The sequence below is a fragment of the Zalophus californianus genome, chromosome 3, assembly GCF_009762305.2.
Source record: "Zalophus californianus isolate mZalCal1 chromosome 3, mZalCal1.pri.v2, whole genome shotgun sequence".
NCBI lineage: Eukaryota > Metazoa > Chordata > Mammalia > Carnivora > Otariidae > Zalophus > Zalophus californianus.
Window position 1 is genome coordinate 122,703,842 of NC_045597.1, and position 22,994 is coordinate 122,726,835.

General features: G+C 39.7%; 1 protein-coding gene across 6 annotated transcripts in view; it reads right to left on the reverse strand.

The window, feature by feature from the left end:
* Positions 1-22,994, reverse strand: part of ACVR1 (activin A receptor type 1) — a 123,515-nt gene that overhangs the window by 54,008 nt on the left and 46,513 nt on the right. For 3 of the 6 annotated variants that reach the window (XM_027589989.1, XM_027589991.2, XM_027589990.1), the window contains exons 2-3: positions 19,962-20,256; positions 3,773-3,846 (exon numbers count right to left, since the gene is read on the reverse strand). In XM_027589989.1, coding sequence (XP_027445790.1) covers positions 3,773-3,839 — 67 coding nt within the window. In that variant the 5' untranslated portion in view covers positions 3,840-3,846; positions 19,962-20,256. The remainder of the gene's footprint in view (positions 1-3,772; positions 3,847-19,961; positions 20,257-22,994) is intronic. The other 3 variants (XM_027589993.2, XM_027589994.2, XM_027589992.1) reach the window with 2 other exon arrangements.

Consider the following 22,994-nt stretch of genomic DNA (forward strand, 5'->3'; position numbering starts at 1 on the left):
TCTCAGCTCTCAAACACACTGGACTGAGCCGGATTCTAGCAGGCACCAGATATAATGTGAAAGTGGATGTAGCTAATTTAAGGACCAAAAAAAAAAAAAAAAAAAAAAAGCCAAATTCTGAAGAAGACCGATAATGACTGAAACTCTTGAACACCATTCCTTAAAGTACATTACACCTTTTGTTGGTTGTGTTAACGTAAGCAAGAGTTGTTTTTTTTTTTTTTTAAGATTTTATTTATTTGACAGAGAGAGAGACACAGAGAGGGAACACAAGCAGGGGGAGTGGGAGAGGGAGAAGCAGACTCCCCACAGAGCAGGGAGCCCAATGTGGGGCTCGATCCCAGGACCCTGGGATCATGACCTGTGCCAAAGGCAGACACTTAACAACTGAGCCACCCAGGCGCCCCCGTAAGCAAGAGTTTTAAACAATTCAAAGGCACATCCCCCAAAAACCTATCTCATGAGGGTAATCATGAGGATTATGGGAAATAACACATATAAAACAGCTCAACATTTGGCACATATTAGCCACTCAATAAATAGTACCTATAATCATCAGAGGTACTTATAGTAAGCAATATTTTCCAAGCTTATTTGGTCTTTTTTCCCCTAGAGTATTTAGGATTCCATACAACTTGAGAGATGTTCTAAAGCACACTCATACTAACCAAACCCTATCAAAATCAATGTTTGGGACCTATTATTTGAAGTGTTAACACTATTTCTAATCAATATTTAAGAACACACTTGGGAATAATGTGGGAGACAAAGGGGAAGAAGTTTTGCTTGTTTTTTCTTCTTTTTCCCCCAATGAGCTAAAAAGAGTACACTACCCAACAAAATATATTGGAACTAAATCTCTATAGCTTTCTTATTTATGCCCCAGTAATGCCATCTAGCTTCACTGAAGCACAATCAATAAGGTGCCACAGCTATTCTGCAAACATCAAACATGGGTCTATTTCCTTTTATTTATTTTTTAAAGATTTTATTTATTTATTTGACAAACAGAGACACAGCGAGAGAGGGAACACAAGCAGGGGGAGTGGGAGAGGGAGAAGCAGGCTTCCCGCTGAGCAGGGAGCCCGATGCGGGGCTCAATCCTGGGACCCTGGGATCATGACCTGAGCCGAAAGCAGGCGCTTAACGACTGAGCCACCCAGGCGCCCCGGGTCTCTTTCCTTTTAAACTTGGTCTAAAGGTCTGCACTAGACAATGTATGGGGCTAGTATAAAGATTTTAGTTAACTACCCTATTATTTACCTCTTTTGGTTAAGCATTTTGTACTTAACATTTGCTTTATGACTAATGTTGAATATATTAGAGTGCATTACAATTAGGGGTTCTCAGTGTGTTTTTTTAATTCCTAGTAAATATACAAAAACAAAGAGTCTTTTCATAGAATATGCTATTGACAGTTAACAAGGAGTTGAGTCATGGAGGGAAGACAGGACTAAGGCAACTGTTATTATGATTAGAGCACTGTAGGCCATAGCACTCACGGAATATTCTGGTTGAAGAGAAAAAAAAAAAGCTATTGCAACTACAGGATGATGTGCCCTTTTCCTTCCTTGTAAACATCCTAGTGGTGGTGGTATATTAAATAGCAAAACTTCAGTGGCAATCCATTTCCACTTCAGCCAGACGGACTTGTTCCATTACCTATCTTCGCTGTGACATTAGAGGGTCATTTGCTGGATTCTTTGCGCAGCTTAAGAGCTAAAAGCAGGAAAAAACAACCAATGGCAGAGTTGCTAATATTGATTCATAAATGCCCTTTTCCCCTTCTCTCTTCTCCATTCTCTCTCGACTTCTCCATCTCTGTTCATACCGTATTGCCACCTCAATTGGTCTTCCACTCTTTCTTTTCAATCATGCTCACAACCACAGTTCCACCCATGATATCAAATGAAACCAAAAGGAACTGCTTCATACCATAGAGAACTGATACTATACCTAGGGAAGGGAAGGGAAGGGAATTTGGAGGGACTTTATTCCACCACCTTCTGTAGATTTTTTTTTCTAGTTATCATAGTGTTTAGCAATTACACAGCGGAGAAAAAATCCTAGAAACGTGCCTGTTATGTCTCCAGATATTGTCAAATATGCCTTGGGGGGGAAAATAGCCCCCAGGTGAGAAATATTAACCCATCAATTTTTTCCAACTAAATCCTTATTAATCCCTACAACTTAGGACTCAACCCCTCCTCTGGTTTAAACACCTCCAATTCTTTTAAACTTACCACATAGGATCCTTATTTTATATCTTCTTGGCACGAAAAGCCTGCAGCATTATTGAAATGTTTTTAACAATACTGCGTAGAGCAGAATCTAGACTGTGGATACCTAAATGGTTACAACATTACTGTCCACTAGAAACTTAATGTAAAGCCCATTACATAATATTATGTCATATAATATTAGATAGCATAGGAGAAAACCCAGATGACCTTGGGTACAGCAATAAATTTTTAGAGGCACAATTCATGAAAGAAATAATTAATAAGCTGGACTTCATTAAAATTAAAAACTTCTGCTCTGTGAAAGACAACAAAAGAGAATGAAAAGGCAAGTCACAGAATGGGAGAATGTATGTACAAAATACTCATGTGATAAAGGACTGTTATTCAAAATATACAAAGAACTCTTAAAACTCAAAAATAAGCAAACACAACAACCTGATTAAAAAATCGGCCAAAGATCTTAACAGACACACCTCACCAAAGAAGATATACAGATGGCAAATAAGCATATGAAAAGATGTTCCACATCACATGTCATCAGGAAAATGCAAAATAAAACAACAAGGAGACACCACTACACACTATGAGAGTGGCCAACACCCAGAACACTGACAACAGCACATGCTGGTGAGGATGTGGAGCGACAGGAACTCTAATTCATTGTTGGTGGAAATGCAAATGGTACAGCCACTTTGGAAGACAATGGAGAGGCTTCTTAAAAAACTAAACATACTCTACCATAAAACCCAGTAATCACAAGCCTTACTGTTTACCCAAAGGAGCTGAAAACATGTCCACACACAACCTGCGCATGGATGTTTGTAGCAACTTTATTCATAACTGCCAAAACCTGGAAGCATCCGGTATGTCCCTTCAGTAGGTCAATGGATAAATTGTGGTACATCCAGACAATGAAATATTATTCAGTGCTAAAAGAAATGAGCCATCGACCCATGAAAAGACACGGAGAAACCTTAAGTGCCTATTAATAAATGAAAGAAGCCAATCCAAAAAGACTACATAATGCATGATTCCAACTATATGTCTTTCTAGGAAACACAAAACTATGGAGGCAGCAAAAAGATCAATGGTTGCTAGTGTCAAGGAGGGTGGAGGGAAGGGATAAACACGTGAAGCACAGAGGATGTTCAGGACAATGAGATACTCTGTATGATACTATAATGGTGGATACATGTCATTATACATCTGTCCAAACCGACAGAATGCATAACACCAAGAGATGCAAACTATGGACTTGGGTGATAATGATGTGTCAATGTAGGTCCATCAATCATAACAAATGTACCACTTTGGTGGGGGATGATGGCAATGGGGGAGGTTCTGCATGTGTGGGGGCAAGGGGTACGAGAACTCTCTATACCTTCCTCTCAATTTTGCTGTGAACCTAAAACATAACTTTAAAAAAATAAAGTCTTAACAAAGGGGGAGAACGGAGGAGTATTAAGTATGATAGTATTAAGAATAAACTAGTTTACAGAGAGCCAAACAATACCCAGTGAGCCACTTACCTTCCATACTAGGGGAAGGGAAAGCAATCATCATCAGCACAGGAAGAATCATCACTCCATCTACCATTGTACAACTGTGGAGGAAAAATAGATAAAAGTAAAACAAAAAATTTTAACTGTAGGATGACAAATTAAATTAAGCATACTATCTTCAAACTGCCATTCAAGGCCTTTCTTACAAATCCCCCTCACATATGTCGCCTTATTTCTTGCTAAATTTAAACATATACCCTTTACACAGATCTAAACAAATCATCTTAAGGAGTTAATCAGATTTACTTCCTACTGGTGGCCACTCTAAGGTGACTACCCTCTTACAGAGAACTCAATAGGGACATGAAAAATTCTCAGCTATAAGGCTAAGCATTCTCAAAGAATTTTAAGTTCGAATTTTATCTTAGCCTATGAAATGCAAAATTGGCACTAAATTTAAAAACTCTGAGAAGCATGAATAAACTGTTGTAACATGATGTTAAAGATTAAGTGACTGAATAATTCAAGCCAAATTACTGTGTTTGAACCTTACTTCTCCTTTAAAAGAAATTAAAAGTGGAGCATTATCACACAGCCCAAAAGGGGACCAACAACAACAACAAAAAACCAGGGGCGCCTGTCGGCTCAGTCATTGAGCGTCTGCCTTCGGCTCAGGTTATGATTCCGGGGGTCCTGGGATTGAGCCCCTGTCGGGCTCCCTGCTCAGCGGGAAGCCTGCTTCTCCCTCTCTCACTCCCCCTGCTTGCGTTCCCTCTCTCACTGTCTTTCTCTGTCAAATAAAATAAATAAAATCCTTAAACAAACAAACAAAAAAAAATACCTACTTATCCCCCATCTATGGCAAAGCAATGCATTCTTACACAAACCTCAAATTTAACAAAGGATACATACAACCAAGACAGCAAGAAATCATGTAAGTTTGTAGTATATCAAAGTATACAAATGAAAGAAAGTAGTTACCTGATATAAATTTAAGGTTGATACTGCCCTGAAACTACATTAGCAAAAGCTCAATTTTTCCAAGTCAAAGGACTACAACAAAGAACTTTTCCATTTCAATAATTCCTGCAAAATTTTGGGAATATGGTGAGTTTGGTTATACTAATTCTTTATTACAAGAAATAATGTTTACAAATTAAACCTTTGACTAGTCATCAATCCGCAGGACACCATGCTTCCCCTAGCCACAGGATTTCTGTGGAAGCTGAGAAGTTGTGCCTTTTTCCTTAAATGCTACCCTCTGCCACAGGGTGCTACATACCCCAACACACACAAACATGCATGTGCACTCACACACTATCATCCTTTTTCTGGTCCCTTCTACTCATCTTTTTGCTTCCTATATAGATATAACCTTCCCGGGGAAGCTCTTCTACCCTCCAGAAAATCTCAAGTTATTTTGTTAGCGGTCTTATTTAACCATGTTTCTTTATAACTGATACTTAATTTGATTTTTAATTATATAATCGTTTGGATGATTATTTGATTACCACCATAGATCTTCTAAGGTCCATGATAGTAAGGACTGTGTTTGTTGTATCTTTATCATTTTTGGTTTCTTTTTTTTTTTTTTAAGATTTTATTTATTTATTTGAGAGAGAAAGAGAATAAGAGAGCACAAGTGGGGGGGAGGGGCAGAGGGAAAGGGAGAAGCAGACCAGTTAATTCAGCTATTAAAAATGGTACCTCCAAAAGGAAAGGGGAAAAAGAACATAGAGAGGAGAATGTTCTGTAATAAAATCCCTGGTCATATTTTTTTTAAGATTTTATTTATTTATCTGACAGAGAGAGAGACAGCGAGAGAGGGAACACAAGCAGGAGAAGTGGGAGAGAGAAGCAGGCTCCCTGCTGAGGAGGGAGCCCAACATGGGGCTAGATCCCAGGACCCTGGGATCACGAACCGAGCTGAAGGCAGATGCTTGACAACTGAGCCACTCAGGCGCCCCTCCTGGTCATATTTTAATTTTTAAAAAATCAGCATGCTAAAGTCCCAATTTGAAGCCCTAAGGATATATTCCCAATTTTAAAATACGCTAAAAAGAAAATACTGTTTTTAAAGGTAAATTTTCAACTATCCTGCTCTCAAGTATTTTTGGCTAAGAAGTTTCAGATATAGGTTGGCAAAAAAAAGAGGGACTGGTAGTGGGAAAAGGGAGTAGCATAAAAATCAATAGTTCAGGGATGCCTTACTCCAGTGGTTTTCACACTTTTTGGTCTCAGAATAACTGTATAGTCTTAAAAAGTATTGAGGACTCTAAGCAGTGTGTCAATGTGAGCCATATCTATCAATACTTCCTCTACTAGAAATTAAAACTGGAGAACTTTTTAATATTGCGTTTGCTTTAAAACAACAATAAACACACTACCCCGTGTTTTATGAATTAAAAAAAAATTATTTTCTCCAAAAAAAGGTAGTAAGAAAAGTGGCATTATTTCCCATTTTTGTAAATCTCTGTATGTTTAGCTTAGTAGAAAGCGACTGGATTCTCATGCATGATTCTGCACTAAGTCTGTCACGCCATGTTGCACTGGTTAAAGTACGTATAGAAAATACAGCCTCACACAGACGTAAGGACCTCGTGGAACTGCTGAGAAAGTCATGGAGAGTCCACGGGATTCTGGACATTTTGAAAACCACTGCCTTACTCTTGAATTGATCATTCCTTCTACCATGCCATACCAGATAACCAGATGGCACCTGATAGTTTAGGATGCACATTTATCTGATACATGACAAAAATGTTACTGTTCTACAGGTTTAGAAATCTCATTAACTTCTCTAACATCAAAGAAGTCAGCAAGTCTAATGGTCAAGGAAGAAGGCATTAGACATTTTTTTTTAATGCAGGAATAATACTTTATGTACACAACTAAATACTTCTTAAATGAGACATAAACCTATGACAAAAAGGTTCTCAACTGTTCATCTACTTTAGGTTGAACCAAAATCCTTATGCAATGTTCTACGGTCAAAATGCCTAACTGAAAAATCATAGGCTACTGGGGATTACAGTCTATTATCTAAAGGATTCAGAGTATAAATTCTTGCCTCTAGTATATACCATCTCCTTTCTGTTCTTGGATAAGGCCTTCCATCCCTAGTAATTGATCTGTCTTTCCTTCAGACACAAAGAAAATAGCTATTCAGAAAAAGGGTTAGGGACCTCCCATCTTAACTAAGGCACCCTCTTTAAATCAGCACCATCTCTTACAATGTCTCAGGACTACTCTCTTGGGAGATAGAACAGTCTCATGATAGTCCTACTACAAAAAGGTATATCACCAGGGCAGAACAGAACTGCTTTCCAAATCCCATGGTACTTTTTAAACTCCACTTATAGCCTAGACTGATTTCCATTTACAGAGCTACTGTTTAGCTCAGCTTCTAACATGTGTGGGCTTGAGACCAAGTTTGGCACTTCTTTTGCTCATCACAATTTTACAGCTGGATAAAAACCACAGATATATTGCAATACATTACCCCCCCCAAAAAAAATCAGAAAACATTTTGATATTGGTTACAGAATAATCAAGAGTATAATACACTTCTATATTCAATTTTTGGAACTCATATTAAACAATTTAGTCAATAATCCACTATTATTAGAATAAAGGATATTTCTAAAACCTAGACTTAAGAACAGATAACAACTTGTTATCTATAATGTTGGGGATAAAGGAAAAGTTGTAAAATGAATTAAGATTCTTCACCATCAGAAAAGTCTACAAAATGTTCACTGTCTAGAGAGCCTAAACTTATTTGGTTTGTCCATTTGTTCAACACATAATTTACTGAGTACTTATTCAATAGGGATTTTCTCTCCTCAATTCAACTTCTAATAATCTCCAAGTTAGAAAGAATCTTAAAAGACCAGGTTGGAGGCACCTGGGTGGCTCAGTCAGTTGGGCATCCAGCTCTTGATTTCGTCTCAGGTCATGATCTCGGGGCCCTAAAATGGAGCCCTGCAACTGGCTCCATGCTCAGCGGGGAGTCTGCTTTGAGGATTCTCTCTCTCCCTCTCCCTCTGCCCCTCACCCTGCTCATGCACGCTCTCTAAAATAAATAAATAAATCTTAAAAAAAAAAAAAAGAGAGAGACCAGGTTGTACAACTGCCCTTCCCAATTTTAAATGACTTGGGTTGTCACTACTTTTCCACAGTTTTCTTCTTTATATCTCTATATGGTCTATGCTATTCCTTCCATAAGGAAAACAAATATATTCTCTTTAAGACAAAAGGTAAAGGCAAAGCAAGGAAAAGGATTAAGAGTAATTCTGTTTTCGGGTGCCTGGGTGGCTCAGTCAGTTAGGTGTCTGCCTTCGGCTCAGGTGGTGATCCCAGAGTCCTGGGATCGCAGTCCCACATCAGGTTCCCAGCTCGGCGGGGAGCCTGCTTCTCCCTCTGACCCTCTCCCCCCTCATGCTGTTTCTCTCTCGCTTGCTCTCTAATAAATAAATAAAATCTTTAAAAAAAAAAGAGTAATTCTGTTTTCTCTTAGTTATCTGTCAACATTACATCATTATCATCCAACAGCAGTGGCACATACTAACCAGCCAGACACTGTGCTTAGAGATCATATGCGTTATCTCATTCAATCTCTCCCCAAAACACTCTAAAATAATACTCGCATTAATCCCATTTTACACATAAGAAAATGGGCGGGTAGAAGTAACTTGTTGCTCAAGGACACAAGGTGAAGCTCAAGACCATCTGACCTGAGTTCAGGTCTTACTCAACCACCACTCACAACCTTTGTTAAACCAGCCAGCCACATTTTAGCAACCTGCTTTTGTCATCCTTAACGTTTTATTCAAGCTTCAACGCATTCTGTGCTTTAACCATCTTGATTTTCCTCTTAGAAAATAATCTTTACTCATGGTTATTTGGGCCACCTTTCAATCATGCCCTCATCCCATCTCTCTAACCTCAAAATTAATTTCATATGCTCTGCAACCTCAGATTATGTCCCCCATCCCTGAAAAAAAGATCTTGATGTGAAAGGAAAACCAAGCCACTCTGATATTATTCATCAAGTGGTTTCTACCTCCCATCCCCCACCCCACTCTCTGGTCTTGTAGCTCACATCTCGAAATAAAAACAGAAATTAGTGTAAGTCGGGCACATCTGGGACAAAGTTAGATCTAGTAAGACAAATTCTAGACATAAAACTTTGAGGGAAGATATACTTAACACAACCACCTCCAAGCAGGACAAAAATCGTCCATTATGTACCAACAATTCTGTCTCTTCTATGCTCAACAGGCAGAGAGATAACCCAAGGGCAGCTTGCACCAAACTACCTGGGCCTGTGGAAGGGGTGAAAAGAAACATGAGCTGTCAGTTACAGCTGCAAAAAAAAAAAAAAAAAAAAAAAGGCTAAACCAAAGCCATCAATACCATATAAGTCAGGGTCTTTTCTCCAGTTCATAAATGACCTGTGAAATATTTTTAACACCACACTGTGTCTGAACTGGCAATATGTAAGTTGCCAGGGCTTGGTTTTATATAGACTTCACTGCCGCTGGAAGGTTTCTGGTGGGGTGTTACTTTCAGAATATTAGCATGTAATTTGATCTTCTGCGATAGATGAATACAAATAGCTTCTTGGACAAGTCCTATAGAACTGAAACCCAGCCCCTGGATCAGTTCATCCTGTAGTTAGAGGAAATAATTACAGATTATTTCAGGAAAGAAAGGGTTTTGACTGAAAGAGTTACACTACAAACATTCCAGCTGTGACAGATGGACCCAAGATAAGGCTTGGAAAGGAGGGGAAAAGAACAATATAATCTGCAGGGGTGGGGGTGGAGGGGAGATGAGGCTTAATTGAATGAAAACAAGTGAAAGGTTTAAATTAGGCTCGCATGTAGGAACCAAAGAATCCCCAGTACATTTATTTTAATTGTTGTATACAGGACAAAACTGACTTTGCCGCACCCCTACCTGATCTACAGATGATGACTGAGCAAATCTTCTGAGATTCTGATGTTGTGATCACCCACTGCATGCCTTACTGGTACCGAAAGACGAGGTTTTATTTTGACACGCTTGACTAGATGGAAACTGTCCCTCATTTTCCACTTCATTCCCTCTGTATCAAATAGCTGTGGCTGTCCTGCTTTGTTTCAGCTCATAAGATGCCATCATCTCCCAGCTGTTTTGGTATATTCTCCTAGGCAGCTTGGGGCTCATGCCTCCCCCTTCCACAAATATTTTTTCATAAAATTCACTCATAAATTCATAATTTTTTCTTTTTACCTAGTGGTAGGAAGGACCCTGTTATTCCCCACCCCCATAACTCGTGGATGCCTAACTATGGAGTCCACCTAAAATCCCATCTTCCTCCCTAAGTCCTCAGTCAGGTCTGCCTCGGCCCCGTCTTCTCATTTCTAACTAGGCCTGAAGTTTCCCCTTTCCCCTAATAGTGCAGACCTTTCTACCCCTCCCATTACCAGACAAATGGTGTTTCAGGCACCTACCATCTGACACAACTGTCCCAATTCTAAGACTCATATGGTTAACCTATAATAATTTAAAGGCGGGTGAGGCGGGGAGAGGGGTGAAATAAAAAATGCCAGCATCAGGGAGGTATCTCTCTCTCCTCTTTTTTTTTTTAAACGGGAGACACCAGAGCATATTTCTGTGGAGGTATTTAAAAAAAAAAAACAAAAAAAAAAAACAACTTTATACACTAGCTTGACCAAAGCCTTCCTTCTCATCCACGCTACCTACACACTCAAGCCCATTCCTGCCTCAGACCTTCCCACCCCCACCCCTACATTATATTACCTTGCCATATCTTCTTGATAGCACTTAACACTGTGAAATCTGTTGCCGATATATTAGTTCACTGATTTTTATTATGTTTCCCCCTCTCCCACTCCTCCTTCCGCACACATCAAAATATAAGTAACATGAGAGCAAAAATTCTACCTAGCTCATGGCTACATCACCATGCCTGGCACATACCAGGCACTCCATATAAATTAAAACACATTAACTTTAACTTCTTAGTCTATGCTACACTTGGGTTTAGGTGGGAAGAGGGAGGTGAGGTTTAAGGAATTGTATACAGGCTGGCAAGGAAATGATGGCGGGGAGGGGAGGGCTCCTTATCAATTTAATATAGTAGCAACCAGGTATTTGAGATAAATTAAAAGATATCATTTGTAACTTGGATTTCAGTTTTCAAGGGTGTCATCCAAGAGAAGCAGCCAAGCCAAAAGACGGCTGGCAGACTCCGGGTATACCAGACAACTCCCTGGTGGACAATATCCCATTTGGAAAGGACTGCATGGATCTCTAGTTGCAGACACCAGCTGATCTGCCCAGAGCCATCCCCAGTGACCTCTGAGACAGCTTCTGTAGCTTGAAAATACATCTTCTACAAGTCAGAAATTGACATATTATCTCCTCCTCCCACTCTAGTCTTCTAACAGTTATTGATGCTATTTGAAAAGCCATGCTTCCATGCCTATTAATAACCTTTAGAAAGAACCCCAAGGAAGTGTTAAGAGAAAAACAGATCTGGCTGGTGGAAGTCAAAGACTCAGTCAGAGTTACAATGAGCAATTAATATATTTGAACAAAAAGAAAGTTATAACATCTTCTGTATCATATGTTATCTGTCCAGGAGGCTTAAAACAAAATACTTTGCCAATGAATTCAAGAAATGTTCAATCAAGAACACTGGTCTTCACAGAGAGGAACACTTTTTAAAAAAACCCTTTATTTAAATAGACCAGCACCAGCTACTAACTTTATCTACATATCGATGACCCCAGGGAATTTTGCGTACAAGGCTGATACCATTAAACCTTTATAGTTATTTACATCTTTATAAAGTTTCTTCAGGTGACACCTCAAAGAGCAACTAACTCAATCTACTCTAAAATAATGGAATAACTAATTAACTATCTTTCAAAAGACTTTTCTTAGTGGTTGGTCTTTCTCCTCTCCCCTCCCCGGACTAGCATGTGATTAATGGAATTCTCTCACAACTTAGCTTGAAATATGCTTTTGCCAGTAGAGCAGCTAAAGCAGAATCAGATAATTGTGGTATGACTCAACAAATGCACAGCTGTTCATTTAAATATATCCATCAAAAGTATAAATACAATCATGAGAAAGAAAATGAACCGTGTACACAGGGTCAGTGTACAAGTTGAATGGGTTAGCACTGAAGTAACCACAACAGAAAACAAGGAGAAGGGGAGATGGGGCTGGGAAAGATTCTGCATACCAGCTAGAAAGAGACCAGAAAACCGATGTAACTGGAAAACCACCCACCCAACCCAAACACTCACTGGCCTAAACAAGAAATTAATGGCAAGTTAAAAGTAAAAATAAATGCGGTCTACTAATGTGGGGAGAGAGAAACGAAATCTAGGAAATGGCTGATGCCCCAAAACTCTGAGGTGGAAAGCCTACAGGGCAGAAATGAGGAACCCAATCTGTTATTAAAAACAAAACAAAGACCCTAAGGCAGAGGAAAACAGGAGGAACAGGATTCTCGCCTCTGTCCTCTCTCCACAACCTTCGAAGACTGATTATGAAATCATGAAATCATGAAATGTAGGAATCCCTCCAATGGTCCCAAAGCAAATCACTACCACCCCACACCAGGCAACATTTGTTAGAGGCTCTAGGTACATGAGATGGGTGCCACCTGAACATGACAGAAAGGAAACCAAGAAAAGGAAAACAGACAATCTGAAGAGGGGCCAAGGGAGAACTGAATAAGAGAAAAAAGTGCCTAGTCAGCCCTGCAGACCCCATTCCTTCCTTGTTCCTCAGGGATGGGCCTGGAGACCCCTCGAAACTTGAGAAGCAAAGGCACTGAAGACATGGGAGCCTCTCCTCTTTTAATATGTAATTCAAAATAATAACAAATAAAATGAATATCTAATCCATGATGATGATTTCTAAGCTTTCCCTGAACTATCAAGTTCTTGCCAAAAAAATCATCTCTCCGGTGGGGGAGTGGGGGGCGGCTCAGCTTAGCCTGACTACTCAGTCATCTTGCCAGGAAACCATTCATGTTCTCCATATTTACAGGCAAACCTCTCTTGTATCATTATAAGCGACAGCTATTTCAACAACTACCACCAGCCTCAGCCCCTAGTCCTCCCACATCTACCCTCTTCATCCTTCATAGAGAACTTTCTAGAAAGAGAAATCTACACAGCTCCTTCCACATCCTCTCTCTCCTCTATCCAGTCCATCACCAAAATAGCTCTTTGGATCTATAAGGGAGATTGCTCAAAACGTGGATTCTCAAGCCTCAACTCCAGAGATTTTTATTCGATTGACCTAAGATGGGGCCTAGGAACCCCCAAACCCACAGCAATTCAGGTGGTTCTGAGAATGCTGAGGGTGGGCTCACTTGCCCATTCTGCAGCATGGCGGTGCTGATGACCCCCTTCTGCCCCTGGGTTCCTCCCTGGTTGGGATTCAGAGGTTCCACTCTCTCTGGATCTTTACTTTTATGGTTTGGACCTTCTCAGTTTCCTTGGATGGAGGTTTTCCTCTTCTGCTACTCATCCCTTAAATCTTAGTTTCCCACAGAGCCTCATATCTCAGCTCCCTCTTCTCACTCAAGACAGCACCTATGGGGGGGTGGGGGGATGGGTTGGCCTGGTGATGGGTATTAAAGAGGGCACGTTCTGTGTGGAGCACTGGGTTTTATGCACAATGAATCATGGAACACTACATCAAAAACTAATGATGTATGGTGATTAACATAACAATAAAAAATTTAAAAAAAAAAAAAAAAGATGGCACCTAATTCCCTAGCTTCAAGGCCACTGAGCTGAACCTGAACCACCAGGCAGAGAATGGAATCACCAGTTCTTTACTCATATCCCCCCCTCCCCCACCCCATCGAATCCTTATTACCTTCTTCTCCTTCCATATGTCCTTGTCCTTTCACTGTTTATAAAAGTAATTTTAAAAAACTGTACTACAGATATTTCAAATTATAGAAACTGAAAAGTATTTTAAAAAAAACCCTATTTTGGGGCGCCTGGGTGGCTCAGTCATTAAGCATCTGCCTTTGGCTCAGGTCATGGTTCCAGGGTCCTGGGATCGAGCCCCGCATCGGGCTCCGCATCGGGCTCCCTGCTCGGTGGGGAGCCTGCTTCTCACTCTCCCACTCCCACTGCTTGTGCTCCCTCTCTCTCTCTGACAAATAAATAAATAAAATCCTAAAAAAATTAATTAAAAAAACCCTATTTTGACCTCCCAGTTTTAATTATAAAGCACCATCCTACCACCCAGTTTCAAAAATAAGCCATCTTATTTCCTCTATTCTGCCCATTTTCTTCCTGAGGTATTTTAATGAGAATCCCAGATATCACATCATTTCACCCACAAATTCTCTCACAAATAAGGACTTTTTCTAAATACAACTATAAAATCAACATCTCACCTAACAAAATTAAAAGTATTCCTCCTCCAAATATCATCTAAAAAGCTAATCAGTGTTTAAATTTGCCCCAATTTTCAACTATAAACATCTCCCGCACTTACCCCCCCCACCTACCAAAAAAAACTGCAGGGAGAATGGGAACAGCATACCAATAAGAAGTTGTTTTCATTGCTTTTCAGTTATTGTAACGAGTGGTTCAGTGTTAGGATTGTGGCAGTATTGAGAATACTCCGTGTATAATGTGGCAGAAAGCTAACGAGTTACTGTGGTACATTTGAATTCTATCATCTCCTGCTGTGTTGGAGAACCACAATTCTCCATGTGAAATTAAGGTAATACAGAGAAGGTTAAGTAAGAACCTTATCACCTGATTTTGAATTGGAAGTATCAATATGAACTCATGAAATATTTTATATGTAGTTGTCCTCTGTCCCCTGAAAGGCCTGGAGATAATGACCTACCCAGCAGCAGTAAGTATGACTGGTGCTCAGAAAGTGGTGGTAAAACACTACTTCCCACTAAAAGGAAAAGAACAAGCTGAATTGAACTATGAGGTTGCAATCACCAAATCCAGCCAGTAGGCAGTTAGAGGTCAAATGGATGGGTTCTTCAACAGATAAACTATAAGGAAGGGAAAGGGTTGCAGGGGGAACCTGAGGTTTAAGAGACTTAGTTAGACATAAAAAGATGTGCAAAACTAAAGTACAGTGGCTAGGTATGCACACACGGGTGATAAAACCATAAAGAAAGGCAACAGAGCAATTACTCCGGAAGTCAAGAAAGCAGCGACTGACCTCTGGAGGGGCAGAGGGGCTATGTCTGGCATGGAACACACCAGGGGCTCGAGGGAGACTGCTAATATTCTGTCTCCTCATCTGTGTGGCGGTCACAAAAAAATATTCCCCTTATAATAATTAACTAAGCTATGTAGGCTTTGTATGGATAGCTGCGTCTGTGTCTTATTTTACAATAAAAAAAAAAGGAGACAGAAACAGAATGTGTGCTGTTAAAAAAAAAGGTGCAGACTAACAGACACACACACACACACACACACACACACACACACACACAGAAGAAATAACAGCACTGCGTAACATGTATACGCAAAAATCTGCCCAGATTTGTGCCACAAATGTTTTTGTAATAAACTTCTGAAATATCAACTATTTTTTTAAAGATTTTACTTATTTATTTGTCAGAGAGAGAGAGGGTGCAAGTAGGGGGAGCAGCAGAGGGAGAGGGAGAAGCAGGCTTCCCACTGAGCAAGGAGCCCAATGCAGGGCTCGATCTCAGGACGCTGGGATCATGACCTGAGCTGAAGGCAGATATTTTGAGCCACCCAGGCGTCCCATGAAATATTAACAATTTTTTAATCTTCAAATAGGAAAACTGTTTTTTCAACTTCCAAGTTTATTCATTTTTAATAGAGAAATAGGCATCGGTTACCTAGTCATAATCAGAAATAAATTATTAAATAAAATTAACATAATAGCTTATAAGTTGGTCCTTCCCCTCTCTTCCTTCAATCATATAAGTTTCATGGGTCAAGGATATAGAAAGACTGTCCAGTCCAGAACAATGTTTCCCAAACACTGTGCAACATTATCATCCAACAAGAAAAATTAACATCATAAAGATATGAGCCCTTGCAAAGTATCCATACATATATCACAACCCCAATCATAATATTAGCAAGTTTTCTTCTTAGAGAGGAGGGAGTAGTGAAGATACGATTATTTCAAAGTTCATATATTTTTGGGGCGCCTGGGTGGCTCAGACGTTAGGCGTCTGCCTTCAGCTCAGGTCATGATCCCAGATTCCTGGGATGGAGCCCCGCATCGGGCTCCCTGCTCAGTGGGGAGTCTGCTTCTCCCTCTCTCTCCCTCTCTTGCTCTCCCTCCCTCTCAAATAAATAAATAAAATCTTAAAGAAAACTAAGTTCATATATTTTTTAAAAACCTCACACATGAAAATAGACATGAATATTCTATAAAATGGAACTTTAAAATTCTGTCAAAGGAAACTTAAAATAAATACAAAAATTTTGTAAAATGGAACGACCCCCATTACAAGGAAAAACACACATAAGCTCCAAGAGTTAAAAAACTGATCCTGGTACATGTATGGGCAGAGAGAGCAATGAAACTAAATGGATATCCCTGAAATAGACCAAAGTGTATACAGGAATGTATAATACAAAAGAAATCAAAGGAGAAAAGTTGGGAGTATTCAGTAAAATTGGAACGACTAGCCAATGGGACAAAGACCACTAATTTTCCACTAAAATTCCTTCTTGGCTGCTTCTTGGGTGCATGTTGACCTGCAGAAATTGCACTCCCCACTCTCCCTTGTAGCTAGATGTACCCCAAGACTAAGTTCTCACCAATGGAAGTAGAAGTGATCATTTGCCCTGGACTTTCTCCTTTGTCCTTCGCACGGAGGGAGCCCAGATAATGGGGACGCCATCTATGGCCATGCAGATAACTAGAGTGACAACTGAACAGATGGAACAAGAGTCTCAATGACTAGTGGACATGGGAGGTTCTGCTGACCTGGTTTGTTCACAGGGGGACTGTTAGGTGAGGAAAAAAATCAACTTCTATGTTCTTTGAACCATAGCATATCCCTTGGTTACAGCAACTCAGCCTTATCCTAATTAACAGAGCATCTAGAGAAAAATTAAGTTGGATTCATACCTAACATTCCAGATGGATCAAAGATTTAAACCTGAAAACTGAACCACACGACATCCAAGGAACCGTGAGATAGGTTTTTAGCCACAGAAAGGTTATCTATTTAGCTCTACAAATCCTTGTGAACATCTGTTATTGACTGTCTCTTCCCCTACAATGTAAGCTCCAAGAATTGGGATCGGTCTTCTCCACTATGATACACACTGCTGCCTAGAACAAGTGCCTAATGCCTAAGAGGCTTTCCATAAGTAGCTGTTGAATGAATAAAGTGGTAAATTTAAGTATACTAATTTTTAAATAATCTGCACAGCAAAATAATTACTTTTGTACAAATGACAACATATAAATATCACTTATTACACTTAATTTTGTTAATGCACAGGAGCTCTGATAACAGAAAAATCAATAACCCAATGGAAAAACGGACTAAGGACACAAACATAGGGGGAACACAACGGGAAATACAAATGGTCTTTAAAATTATGAAAAGATGCTCAAGGTCAATGACAATACAAATGCAAATTAAAGCTACATTAAACTATCATTTTTCACCTATCCATTTGGCAAAGAAAAACACCTTTGACAATCGTACGGTGATCAGCAAGGGTATGAGGAAGCAGTGTTCTCATCCAGTGCTGTTGAAATCTAAAACTTTGGGGCGCCTGGGTGGCTCAGTCGTTAAGCATCTGCCTTCAACTCAGGTCATGATCTCAGGGTCCTGGGATCGAGCCCCACATCAGGCTCCCTGCTCAGCAGGGAGGCTGCTTCTCCATCTCCCCCCTGCTGGTGCTCTCTGTCTTGCTATCTCTCTCTCTCTCCTTCTCTCGAATAGATAAATAAAATCTTAAAAAAAAAAAAATCTAAAACTTTGCAAGCCCAATGAGCAGAGTAACCTGGCAATAAATTTCTACCATATTTAAAACGTGTGTACCCTTTGACACAGCAATTCTACTACTAGAAATGGATCCTACAGAAATGCTCATGAACATGTTTGAAATGCTATCTGTACAAGGTTATATTCCCTAGAGCCCTGTTCATAATAATAAATAGAACAGAAGTCATCTAGGTAGCCATCAACATAGCACTGGTTAAATAAATTATAGCACATGTCCACAGTGGAATACTAGGCATCCATTAAAAAAGAATGCAGTATTAATAAGGAAGATCTTCCAAGAAATAGTATCACAATGAAAAAAAGCACAAAACAATGTATACTGATACCATCAGGGTTTAAAAAAACACACACACATACGGGGCGCCTGGGTGGCTCAGCTGGTTAAGCGTCTGCTTTCAGTTCAGGTCATGATCCCAGGGTCCTGAGATCGAGCTCCTCTTCAGGTTCCCTGCTCAGAGGGGGGTCTGCTTCTTTTCCCTCCACCCCTCCCCGTTTGTATTCTCTCAATACAAAGGAGATGGGGAGGAGTGAAACTTATTTTTTCACTCTCTTGTGCCTTTTTAATCTTACAAACAGCTTATTATATCACCTTCCTAAAAATAAATATTTTATAAAGAAACAACAATACAAATATTCATCCCCAATCCCCAGTTATCTGAAAACTTCTCTGGCGATTCTCACTGTCAAATGCACTAGGGAACTACTGAGCGGAACAACTTTAACCCTGTTTCATAATTAAGAATCACAGGGTCAGCAATTAACAAACACCACCATCTCTTCCTCCATCAAATAAATACATATGTGAAATAAAGTCAGTCTCTTAATTCCATCCCAGTTATTCATTACTTCCTCTTAAAACTAATTCAACCTCATACCACCTTAAATGGGCATGAAAATCGCTCAAAATGTTCCAAGGATGGTAGCCAGAACCAACAACTATACTAATATATTAACACAGCCTCGCGCCAAAGAAGTTCCTTCCAGGCACCCAGAAGATGAAAATTTGACATAACTGACACCTCGGCAACAGCCCAAAGCTGTGCATCATCTCTGCCTTGGAAAATAAAAACTCACATCATTAAGACTAAAAAGTCCAATGTCAACAGCCGTGGCTTTTGTTTTCTCCCTCATGTGAAAGGTTTCCCCCCGCATCCCCCTTTAAATTATAGGCTAACCCCTCACTTGAGGACTGGTTATTATGTTACAGCCTTATAAGGAACACTAAGCAGTCATTATTTAGACTGAGATTCTGCTTAAAAGGGAAAATGTCCACAACTTATCAAGTGGAAGGAAAAAGCAAGTTGTAAAACGAAATGTGTAGTCATGTTCATCAATTTTTAAACATAATTAATATGCAGATTTTATTTGTAATACTGTAAGATTCGTGTATGGAAAAGTATGTGTTCCAACTTATTAGCTATGGGTAAAAGAGGAAAGGCAGGGAGGAAATTTTACCTGTTTATATGTCTGTATTTATACTGTTTTGTACTATTTTGAAATTAAATAATCAAGGGGCGCCTGGGTGGTTCATTCGGTTAAGCGGTGTACTTTGCCTCAGTTCATGATCTCGGGGTCCTGGGATTGAGCCACATGGGGCTCCCTGCTCAGTAGGGAGCCTGCTTCTCCCTCATCCCCTCCCCTGCTCTTTCTCTCTCTCTCAAATAAATGAAATCTTTGAGGGAAGAAAAAAGAAAAGTGGCTCTATAAGGGGAAAAGAATGGCAGAAGTATTTTATATTTAGGGAAATATTGATAGTATTTGAATAAACTGGCCAGCGGTAAAGAATAACTAAGCAGCTCCACCCCCAAAAAAAGAGAGAGAGAGAGAGAAGCCCACCTTCAAGGCAATGCAAGAACTAAGAACAATTAGGGGGACGCCTGGGTGGTTCAGTCGGTTAAGCGACAGCCTTCGGCTTCAGGTCATGATCCCAGAGTCCTGGGATCGAGTCCCACACCGGGCTCCCTGCTCAGCGGGGAGCCTGCTTCTCCCTCTCCCTCTGCCTTTCCCCTGCTTGTGTTCTCTCTCTCTCTCTCTCTCTCTCTCTCTCTGTCAAAAAAAATAAATAAATAAAATCTTTAAAAAAAAAAAAAGAACTAAGAACAATTAGGCTAGAGTCCTACCCTTTTTATACCGGATTCATATAAACCAACAAAATAAAAACTGTGTCTAAGAATTTACCGTGTAGATTCGATCTCTGCCAAAGAGCATTAAAAGAGGTGATTTGTTGAAATGGCTTGAGGGCTGGCTCTGGCAACGCTGCTTGCAGAGCTCCTGGGTAAGCTGACTCAGCTACCTTAGAGCCGGCGCCCCGTCATGTCTTCCCACAGTCCCTCAGGCAGTGTGCTCTCGTTCTCACTCTGCTCCCTCGTTCACCATTCACCAGACAGGAAGGCAGCGGGAGGAGCTCGGGGAGTCATTAGAAGTTCTCCAGCAGTTCTGCTCTGGCAATGTGACACTCACAAGCTGCTCAAGGCTGCAGAGGGGAAGAAGGAAAACCAGCTAAGCAGAAGAAAATTCTGCAGTTGTGAATGTGCTGGCTAAAGGAAGGGCACATTTGACAAGCCTTTCCATGGGGACCACAAAACTTAAGGCCAATTTACAAGTGAAGCAATTATGGAAGGGGTTGAAAAACAATGAAGTGTGCTATGTTGAGGTCACAGATCCATGCTGGTCTTTAAATATTTTTCTAAGTGACACAAAACTCAGTAAGATCTACAGTTGGTAAATTTCAAAATCAAGTTCCTTTAAAGCTATATACCATGGACTCCAGCCAATTACAAAAACAAACCAAAAACAATGGCTTTGCATATATTAATTACATATACTTGGTTAAAAACAAAAAACATTCAAACAGTATACAAGTATAGAATGAAAGCCTCTCTCCAGACGCCTGCTCCTCCTAGAGACACCCCGCTGCACCAGAGGAACCAGTTCCTTATGTGTCCCACCCAGAAATGATCTGGTTTAGGTCCACTTTCAACTACCATTCTCAGTTGTAGATAGTACTAGTTCAAAGGCTCATAAAACAATGGTGGGGAGGGAGCACCAAGCGGAAGGGAAGGGGCTCTAGATAACTAACAAAAAAACAAAAAGCCACCCAGCTCCCCCTTCCTTTAGGAAGACTTTAAAAAACATCAACATTTGCCAAAGGAAGAGGAAATTTTTATTAGAACCAAACTTTTCCATTCAAATGAAGTCACACAAAACACTGAAGAATTTACTCCTTTCAAAAAACTGCACTTTTTTTTTAACCTTGAGGTACATTTTGCCAAGAAAACGTTCATGTAAATAAATTTAAACAGAAAACAAACCCAAAATACAACATTCCTAAATAATTATTTGGAAGGAAAATCACAACCCTGAAATTCAAGGGAAATGCATTACAAATATTATCAAACCTTTTCTTGCTTCAGTTTAAATCAAGGCTCTTAATCAATTTGAAAAGACAGTCTAAACATGTAAAACGCACACTAAAAATAGGACAACAATAATATCCCCTCCATAGAAAAATCAACCAGAAATTTCACATTTGCAGCATTTAGTGAGGTTAGAGAGTAAAAATCCATTTCTAGAGTGGACATACTTAAAAACAAACTCATTAACAAAGCAGCATCCACAACCTTGAGTTTCAGAACAAACTGCTAAAACCCTGATGTTTCCTGAGAGGTGGGGGCCAGAGAAATTTGGCAGATTGACACTGAAGTTGCTTTCCCCTTTGCTAAATCTATGTTTTAGTTGGGGGCCATTGTGCTAAGCTGCCCTGCCTAGGGCTTTCCAAGTTATAGGTACTCTCTGGGAAGGAGCTTTAGATAGCAAGAAAATAAGGAAACAATGGTGCATATTTCTCTGATTCTTTCAAAAAAAGAATCATCAGAAAAACTGTCAGAGTTTGACTTTTTAATTACAAAGGTGCTTCTATTTCCTTTCCAACTTCCAGCCCTACCTATTACCTTCACTGCATGGAACTCCTTCAAGACCATGCTCTCCTGCCTCCGTTCAGCCTTTTTTAGTGATTCTTATATTTTCCAGATCTTTCCATTCTGACTCCTCCGGCATTTATATTCTATATGACTCAACCTGGCACTTAATCCTCTGCCTTGAACTAGGTCTGTCTCAAAACCAATAAAGAATCACATATTATCCTTCTACTATACCATTTCTTCCCAGTACCTAACATGGAACTGGTGCTCAAGAGTTACTGGATGAAACTCAAGTCTTCAAATTAAACATAATTTAATATTTGTTTTAGAGTTCATCAGGTTCTCATATAACACATGGATTGAAGTCAAAACTGTGGTGTACTACAAGGAAGAACAGGTTGGTTAAAAGGGAGCCAAAGTATCTGGAGCAAATTCTAGATACTTAACTCTTAAATGTTCTACACAGGACCCATCTCCACACAAAAACACTTCAAGCCGATAAGCAAGCTTGGCAGATCCTGAAAGGCAGTGGAAGGCAGTTATGTTCAAAACCCCAAGAATGGTTAAAAAAACAAAAACAAATCAAAACAAAAGAGATGTGCACCAATTAAAATCAGTGCTATAAAATGACTATCGATGTAGCAAACTCCAGCAACATGTCACAAAACTTTCATTGAGCTGAGTTTTTTTCTAAAACTGTAGCCAACTCCTTTGTTTGGCTTACTGGGGTTTAATTATTGGCAGCTAATCGTGCTGTACAAAAATCTGACCCTTTATAAAGGTTAGAGGCACATTCCTCTCAAGTGGTGGAGAGTAAGGGTAAGGAAGGGGGAAAAAGAGAAAAAAAAAGAAAAGTTCTTACTCCCAAGTGTGGGTTTGACATAGCAGTATATTTTTCTTTAATCCAATTTAAAAGAACATAAATAGTTTCTTAAAAGTTACTGTATTACTATGGGACCTGAGGAACAGGCAAGCATAAAAGGTACTTAAAATCAAACAAGTTCTTGGCAGTCAACAAAGCAGCTAAGCAACAGGAAGAAAAAAAAATTCAGGGCAGGTTTTCTCAACTATTTAATTATAACTGCATCCTTGGCCTCTAGACATTGTAGCTTCCAAATAATGCAGATTTCAAGACAGCACCCCTCGAACGGCGATGGATGTTAATTATACTTATTGTAGCGATCATTTTACAATATACACAGATATCGAATTGTGTTGTATACCTGAAACCAAGATATTGTTAAATAAGCCAATTATACTTCAATAAAAAAAAAAAAGACATCGTCCCATA